This window comes from Carlito syrichta, unplaced genomic scaffold, assembly GCF_000164805.1.
Source record: "Carlito syrichta isolate Samal-C Ts95f unplaced genomic scaffold, Tarsius_syrichta-2.0.1 Scaffold91627, whole genome shotgun sequence".
Classification (NCBI taxonomy): Eukaryota; Metazoa; Chordata; class Mammalia; order Primates; family Tarsiidae; genus Carlito; species Carlito syrichta.
Window position 1 is genome coordinate 1 of NW_007035723.1, and position 8,981 is coordinate 8,981.

General features: G+C 42.0%; 1 protein-coding gene across 1 annotated transcript in view; it reads right to left on the reverse strand.

The window, feature by feature from the left end:
* Positions 1 to 5,237: 5,237 nt before the first annotated feature.
* The window catches only part of AK5 (adenylate kinase 5), a 65,072-nt gene continuing 61,328 nt past the window's right edge, over positions 5,238 to 8,981 (reverse strand). Inside the window, exons 5-6 of the mRNA XM_008059679.2 lie at positions 7,075 to 7,266; positions 5,238 to 5,514 (exon numbers count right to left, since the gene is read on the reverse strand). Coding sequence (XP_008057870.1) covers positions 5,494 to 5,514; positions 7,075 to 7,266 — 213 coding nt within the window. The 3' untranslated portion in view covers positions 5,238 to 5,493. The remainder of the gene's footprint in view (positions 5,515 to 7,074; positions 7,267 to 8,981) is intronic.

Genomic DNA, 8,981 nt, shown 5'->3' on the forward strand with positions numbered 1-8,981 from the left:
CTTGCAGAGGGCTTCAGACGCCGGGTTGCCCTGTCGCCATCTTGCCGCGTCCCCGATATGTTGTACCTTATTTGCCTTAAGGGAAGATTTTGTATCCCTCCAGAAAGGTTGGAGAACCAATCGACCATTTCCTCAGCTACTAAATCCACCAGGTAGGAAGGAGTGGGAGCTTCTGGTTAAGTGACCATAGATGTTTAAGCAGCATATCGCACGTGATGGCACTTCAAGGAAATACAGCACTGTGTCACACGCTACCAACTCATCATCAACCTACTACCCAGGGAAGCAATCACAGAATCTTCCTCCTGGTAATTTTAGGGGAATGGGCTTTTTGGGCAAACTGTTATCAAGTGCTGTCTTTGCCTTTCTTACACTTAGGTGGGTTGCTGAATCTGCTGAGGGTTTGTGCTGTTTATCTATTTTTTCCCTTCCTTCTCATTTCCTCCCCTTGGTGCAGCCATGTGAGAAGAGAGGGTGATAGTGAACCAGTGGCTGTTCATTGAGAGTTTGGGGATAAGTGTACTTGTATTTTAACGCGAGTGTGGAGTCCTATGAGACGTAAAGTTAATGAACAACTGTCCAGCAGTTCTATCTCAACTCACTTGCATTCTTCCTATTGACCCTTCCTTGGGGCAGGAGCATCTGATGCAGTGGGAATTTCAGTGGGTCCTCCAACAATCACGTGTGAGCTGTACAGACCCACTTACAGGCACATGTCTCCTGCCTCTGCCACCCCTGAGACAGCCAATCTGGCCTGTCCATTTCCTCCTCCCCCGTCTACTCAACACGAAGATAACGAAGATGAAAACAAGATGATCCGCTTGCACCGAATGAACAGTCAACCGATTTTTGGCTTTCTTAATAACATTTCCTCTTCTCTAGCTCACTTTATGGGAAGAGTTCAGAATACAATTCAGGCGACATACAAAGTACGGGTTAGTCGACCGTGTTATCAGTGAGGTGTCAGTCAACAGTAGGCTGGCAGGAGTTAAGTTTCTGGGGAGTCAGAAGTCATACATGGATTTCTGGCTGCACGTGGGTTGGCACAGCACCTCTTGTGTTGTTCAAGGGTCAACTGCGCACAGTTTCATCGGCAAATGTGAACTATATAATGAGGGAATTCTCAGATTTCAAGGAAGCAATACAGGGAAAATTAAGCAACTGTAGTGGAGATGGGATTCTCTGGGGCTCAGGGACGATGCCCGGTGAATAAACAATAATGTGGTTTGGACAAGGATGTGTTCTCAATGTCAGAGGTTCCCCAGCACTCCTGCTAGTTTGTGATGAAGTGTTCCCTATTTCATATAAAATGAGAAAAATAAGGCAAATGTTTGGAGTTTTTGTAAAAGTCAAACATTCATTTAGAGACTTTATTTGGAACTCTATTATTTTTTTTTTTTGCATGTTAAAAACACCACTTTCAAAAGAAGGGCATTAGCAGATAGTTCTTTTTTCGAATACCCTCACTTTGTAAAATGTAAAAAGCCAACTTCATCTTAGGTCTATTAAAAATTTTTTTAAAATATTTTATTTTAAAGATGTGAGGTATAATATAGGATTGGGTATACAAGTGGACATCGTACAGGTAAAGTTTGGGCCTCCCTTTGGTCCCCACTTGGCCTGGTTTGAGATCAGGTACCCTTCTTGATGTTGTGTCCTCCCCCCCCATTTAAAAAATATTCTCCCTGGTCTAATAAGTGCTGACATTAGGGAATTAGGACTACGTGGCCTTACTGTATGTCAACATGGTCTGACCCACATTCCTCATCTACTTCCCCAGGAAAGTTGGTGTGGGTGAACAGGAGAGGATCCTGATGGTAACGCTTTTCAGCCTCTGCCTTTCCTGGCTGAAGAAACCAGTTGGTGAACATGGGGATGAATCAGCGGCCTCGTCACCCGCTCCATGACTACAGCTTACTTCTCACGTCGAGTTAGACTTCTCTTGCTTCCTACAAACAGTCCAGAAGGAATGTGTTCACTTGCTTACGTCACAGCCCAGAGCTAAATGTGGACTTTAACTGATGACCATCCGCATGAAACAGCATTTGTTCAGCGTACACTGGCGCACAACCATTTCTCTGGCGAGCTGTACATGCTTCCAGCTGAATGGAACGCCCAATGACAACGAGCTTTGAGTGCGTCTTAGAAAATAACATAAACGCTGCCTCTTGTCCTACTAGTTTTCAAGGGCTTTAAAAGTGCCTTTTCTTTAAAAATAAATAAAACTGCATATATTTTTAAAAGAGTTCATCAAACTTACAAAGATGCGACCTTTCTTAAATAAAGCCATTTCTTTTTTTTTTTCGCATTGGAGTCTCACTCTGTCGCCCAGACTGGAGTGCAGTGGCTGCTCCCGGGCACCGCAGCCTCGCCTGCTGGGCTCCGGCGATCCTTCCGCCTCAGCCTTCCGAGTAGCCGGAATTACAGGCGCGCGCTACCACGCCCGGCTGATTTTTTGATTTATTGTAGAGATGAGGTCTCGCTGCCCAGGCGGGTCTCGAACCCGCGGGCTCAGGCAATCCACTCACCTCAGCCTCCCAAAGGCGGGGGATGACAGACTGAGCCACCGAGCCTGGCTTAAAGCCATTTCTTAATCAAGGGTTCTAACTTCATGAAGACGGTTAAAACAAAGACTAGTTAAAAAAAAAAGTTTAAAAATGAAGAGAAAAAATTTGTCATAAAACAGACATTTTTATGGCTGTTTTGCAACAGCCTTTACAAATATACAAGCTTTACAAACACATGCAGAAAAGTTATTTTTCAAGAATTATATACTTTCAAGTCCACACGTCCAAAATGTCATGAGGTGCAGCTTACTCAGTAGACACTTTAAATGGCTTTTCTAGTTCCAGCAACACTCAAACGAACCCCAACAAAAAACTTCTGACAAACTTTGGGAACTCACAGTCCCCTAATCTTTAATTACAAGCACAAAGCAGTAAAAGACATGATGAGGAATTACACCCGACCTTATGGCAAGTTAAAAATAGCATCTACGTGTGTCTGAGAAGAGTCCATGGAAAAGTCCCTATTATAGTAACCACATGATGTCCGATCATTTTAATTCATTCTTGCACCCATGGCTGGATAGAAACCCGTGCAATGAAAGAATAAAAATGAAGGGGCCCATGTGATGAGAAACACGTCAGTGAGATACAGCATTCAGGCAACAGCATGTTCTTTTTGGTTATTTTGATTAGGTTTTCTTTTTCAGTCAAATTGGGCCTGTTCTTTAGTCAAATCTGCCAACAGACAGACACACAGTCAATAATGAAGTGGAAAAGGAAAAAGAATGAATTGATGTCTATTACAATTCAACGGCATTATTCAGTCACAGTCATTCTATAGCTTGATTTCATGGACAGTGAAGATTTTCTTTCTCTCTTTAATTTTTTTATTTTAAAGATGTGGGGTACAATTCAGGGTTAGGTGTACAAATGTTCATTATGCAGGTACTCTGGTTGATGAGGTGTGTCCCCCTCTCCCCTGGCAGATTCCCACTACTGCCAATCCTGCTTCCCCCACCCCCGGCAGTTTCCTACTATTTCCAATCCTTTTCTTATAGTATTATGATAATTGTTCAAGGTCTGCTTATGAGTGAGAACATGTGATACTCAGTCCTTTGTTTCTGTGATATATCACTCAGTATCACAGACTCTAAGTCCATCCAGGTTGCTGCGAAGTTCATGGTTTTGTCCTTCTTTACGGCTACATAATATTCCGAGACAACTTTAGAACTGGTTAACAGACTTTTTAAAGGAAAAAGATGAATTTAGCATAAAGGTATTTAAAACCTAAACTATTCATTTTGGATTTCTTCAATAACCTATCTGTGGGAGAAAAGGCTTCAGAATTATTTCAAAAAGTACAGAATTGTTAGTGGCAGCCATCAGTTCTAAAAAATGCCCATTAGAGGGGGAAAGAAGAAAGAGGATGAAATATAAAAATTATAAAGTAATATCAAGCATATAAATTATCCTTAGAACATTCCAAGCCAGGCACGGTGGCTCACACCTGTCATCTCAGCACTTTGGAAGGCTGAGGTTAGAGGACTGCCTGAGTCCAGGGAGATTTGAGATCAGCCTAAGCAACTTGGCGAGACCTCGTCTCTACAATAAATCAACAAACTAGCCGGGCGTGGTGGCGCAGGTCTGTGGTTCCAGCTACTTGGAAGGCTGAGGTGGAAGGATTGCCTGAGCCTAGCAGGCTGAGGCTGTGGTGGCCGTGTGTGTGCCACTATACTCCAGCCTGGGTTACAGTAAGATTCCGACTCAAAAAACAAACAAACAAAAAAAACAACAAAAAAACAACATTCCAGGCACCATTGTAAATGCTTGACACCCATTTAATCCTCACAATCACACTGAGGTAGGACAGCTGACGACATCCATTTTGCGGGGAAGGCCTGTGAGTCACAGAGCCCACAAGTAACCTGCAGGCGGACACGAGAACATGATGAGCCAGGGAGCATCAGCTCCAAATGGCAGAAAGGGACACTAGTAACTTGCAGGGCACTGGGCATTTATTAACTGGCAAAGGTGCTGAGATTTCACCCAAGTAGGAAGATTCAGACCGCAAAGCCTTAGGGAAGAGGAGCATCAAAATGAAGTTTCTCAACAGCCCTGAAGAGGGACATGTTTTCTGTGGTCCCTAAAAACCTTGCGCAGAGACAAATGATTGATCCTATCCCAAAATGAACAGGGCAGGGTGAGAGTCTGTTCTGTTCCCTAGAGGGAATTCCACTCCTTGACACAGTGCGCGACATGGGTGAGGGCACCCTGCACACTCTCACACTTAGTATCTCATCACAGTCATCACATCTCACAACAGAGATCACACTTAACAACTCATTGTTTAACACCTCTTTCTCCACATGCTGTAAGCTCTGTTCATTTCCTGGGCGCTTACTATGTAGCGGGCAGGTACCGTTCTAGGCGCCTGAACATGTCTGTCAAAATAAAGACCCTTACCCTTTGCTTATTTAGCTTTGTACCCCTGACACCTAGCAGTATATCTTAGTTCTCAATAAATGTTCACTGAACAAGTTAATGGATCAATCAGCAGGGGCAGGTAGAGGAAAAGGAAAAAAAAAAAAAACTACAAAGAAAAGGAGATATTTGGGGGTCATGTATTAGCCAGCAGATTTTTATTAAAGTCTTAACATGCTTGTGATTCATAAGGATGATTGTTTTATTATTCAACTCATCTTTAAATGCAAGCGTGCCACCAGATATATTTCAATTCCAAAAGTGATCCAGTTCTGAAAGAGGATGTGTGTTTCAGGACGCAGTACCTGCTTTGTTGTTAGACTGTTTTTTTGTGTGTCAGATTATATTCCCCAGAGCGCAGCCTGTATTTGTGTTCATTGCTTTCTAAAAGGTGACTTTCCAAGGCGAGTTTTCTCCCAGTAATTAGAGGCATCTATCTTCAAGCTCATTTGTTTGTAGCAGTGAGGCTACAGGCCGCCATTCGTGTTGTTATTGACTCCCTCAATTAGAGGCAATGGCATTTCACCTTCACGCAAAATAATAGTAAATTAACAATCCCCACTTCGCATTCATTTGCGAAATCTGCTCTGCTTGTGATGACAAATGTGACAAGCAGGGAGTAATCAGAACACACTCTGGCAATACCTTTGAGCCTTGCAAGCCTCATAGAGCTATGGCCCTGCACCTTATAGTTGAGGTTTGGTGTGTAAATTTCTTTGTTCATGACGCCATGTGGAAGTCAGCATTGATAATTGGCAAGAAAAACAAACAACCCCAACAAAAAAAGAAAAAGCCACAGAAACATCCATTCTCATTTCCCTGAATCTCTCCTATTACCCAATGTCTAGTTTGGACGGAAAAATGAACTCTGGTATTGTGAACAATTTCAGATCACATTTACAACTCTCTCTCATGATCACTTTGACTTAAAGAGCAAATTGTATTAAACATTTCTTTAGAGTGCTAAAAAGACTGCAAAGACATTTATTATTTAAATGTCATGACTGTCTCTTTCAGGCCTAAGGACATCTTAGTTTTAACCCATGAGTGGTTAGGTCACCAGAGCTCTGTGGATGGGCTTCAGTTGATTTACCTAAAATGTGTGAGAAATGCCTTATGTACGTTTTATCGTGATGAGCATGCCTCACTTTCATCTGATTCTCTGTGGAGACTTGCAACTCCATTAGGCAAGAATCTTTGGTCTGGTGGGAAGGGCCCAAGGACTAAGAGGGTTCTGTGAGGTCTGTCCCTGTCCAGTTGTCAAGGAGCTGCTGTGGTTTCAGTGCCCTCTTGCATAAAGTGCTTTCTTCAGATGATCTATTCTCCTCTGCGTCTTCTGTGCTTTAATACTGGAATCTGAGGTTGTGCAGACTGTACATTTAGCTGAAACTCCACCTCCAGTGTTCCAGATTCTAAAAACTGTATTAACTAACAATTCAATGTCATCCTTCAGTGGCACACTGAATATCACTAACCACAAAACCAGCTAAACATTTAGGAAAGCATGACTATTTGCATCAGATCAAAAGGAGCAGAAAGGTAGACACCTCCCATTTCGATGTTACTGCTTTTTTTTTTTATGATGAGTCAAACCCTTAGGAAACTGTTCTTGTGAAGTCAGAATCTCATTTCTGAGTTAGCACATTCTGATAAACACACCTTAACTTACAATTAAATCTATTATAACACCATGCCAACTATGTGTTTATAAGTTTGTTCACTGTGTTAGGTTTTCAAAGACAGTAGCAGAGTTGAGAAACTGAGCAAGCACTCCTTAAAATTACCCAAATAGTTTCTCCAAAATACTTGTTTACTTGGGAGCTATAGAATTCTGCCCAAGATTAAAATGCATCATCTTTTGTAAAACCCAATTAAACTAAGATGAAAGTTGTTTTTTCTTTCTAAATCATGATGGCTTAAAAAGCCAAATCGGGTCAAAATGGTAGTTCTCCCCCACACACACACATTGGTTCTGCATCCAAAAAGAAAAGCCACTCCAGGTAAAGAGGATTTCCAAGTGAGGCCATGGGTTATAAGCCTGAACGAACATTCTCATCCTGGACAGGCAGCAGTAGAATGAACTTACCGTCATGATGAGCCCCTTTTCCTGGAAGTATTTAACCAGGGGAGCAGCATTCTGCTTGAAGTTCATTAGTCTCCTTTGGGTAGCTTTTAGGTTGTCGTCTGGACGCCCCTGCTGTTCTGCACGCTTCAGTAATCTTTCTTTGAGCCTCTGATTAGCACAAGCCAGGAATACCACCAAGTCGGGAGTGCAGATCTGTGGAGACCAGGAGCGAGGACAGGGCATTCAACACACCGATCACACAAAGGCAATGCAGTTTGTTGCTGAGTTTGGGACAAGGCAATATGGCACTTTGCACAATGGTTTGAAGATACAATTGCCAACATTTTTTCATTGTATCTTCCCATGAGTAAATTTTTGGAGCATGCACCACAATAACAGATGCTTATTAGTGTATAAATTATGCATGTATTCCTATGCTATTATAGAATGCACATTGCTTTGTGCACCCTGGAGATCACTACTTAGAAAATGGATTTTGGAAGCCGACAAAGACCAACTCTGGGGAAAAGAAACCATATTTAGCAAATGGTTCTAGGAAAACTGGCTAGTCACATGTAGAAGAATGAAACTGGACCCCTATCTTTCACCATATGTAAAAATTAACTTAAAACGGATCAGAGACTTAAATGTGAAACCCAAACTATGAGACTCTTAGAAGAATACTTAGGGAACACACTCCTGGACATCAGAGTAGGCAATGAATTCATAACCAAGGCCTCAAAAGCAAATGCAGTAAAAGCTAAAATTGACAGGTGGGATCTTATCAAGCTAGGAAGTTTTTTCACAGCAAAAGAAACCATTAAGAGAGTAAAGAGACAACACGTGGAATAGAAAAAAAAACATATATTTGCAAGCTATGCATCGACAAAGACCTATTATGCAAGACCTGCAAGAAACTCAAAAGAATCAACAGGAAGACACAAATAACTCTATTAAAAAGTGGGCAAAGAATGTGAACAGACACTTTTCAAAGGAAGACATCTAAACAGCCAATAAACATGTTTAAAAAATACTCAGCTTTACATCAGAAGAATACAAATCAAAACTACAATGAGATACAGCCTCATACTGATCAGAATAGGTATCATTAAAAGTAAAAAACAAACAAACAAAAAACAGGTGTTGGTAAGGCTTCTACACCATTGGTGGGAATGTAACCTAGTTCAGCTTCTGTGGAAAGCAGAGTGACATTATCTCAAAGAACTAAAAATTGAGCTACCATACAATCCAGCAATCCCACTTCTGGGAATATACCCAAAGAAGCATAAATCACTCTACCAAAAAGACACCTGCACACAAACAAGGGGAAACCCTCAAAAACCCAGAATTATCTTTTGGAAGGTGGGTAAGTGTTCTAGGAACCCATTGACCTCAGTGTGCCAGCTAGTGTTGTTGTAAGGGGCTATGTCCAGCTTCAGTAAGTTTTTTTGGAGATTATCTCAACGCGTTGGCCCATTTTATGATGGGTAACTTACGAGCGCACCTGCCCACGCCACACTGAGTCTTCAGCAGTCTTGGACCAATAATGGCATGATCCCTGTGTCCCACTTGCCCTCTTCACCTGATTTTGTCCCAATTGACTTTTCTGTTTCCCCAGATTGAAAAAGCCCTCCAAGGGAAACATTTCTACCCACGAAGAAGAGGTGAAACAAAAAAATGACAGGAGCACTAAAAGGCACCAAAATTAACAAGTTCAAAAACTGGTTTAAGTAATGAAAAAAGTGTCTCAGTAGGTGTATTGCATCAAGCGAAGAGGACTTTGAAGGTGACTGAAGTTTAAACATGTAAGAATATAAAATTTTTTTTTTTTTCGAGTCGGAGTCTTACTCTGTCGCCCAGACTGGAGCGCAGCGGCCGCTCCTGGCCACCGCAGCCTCAATCTGCTGGGCTCCGGTGATCCTTTCGCC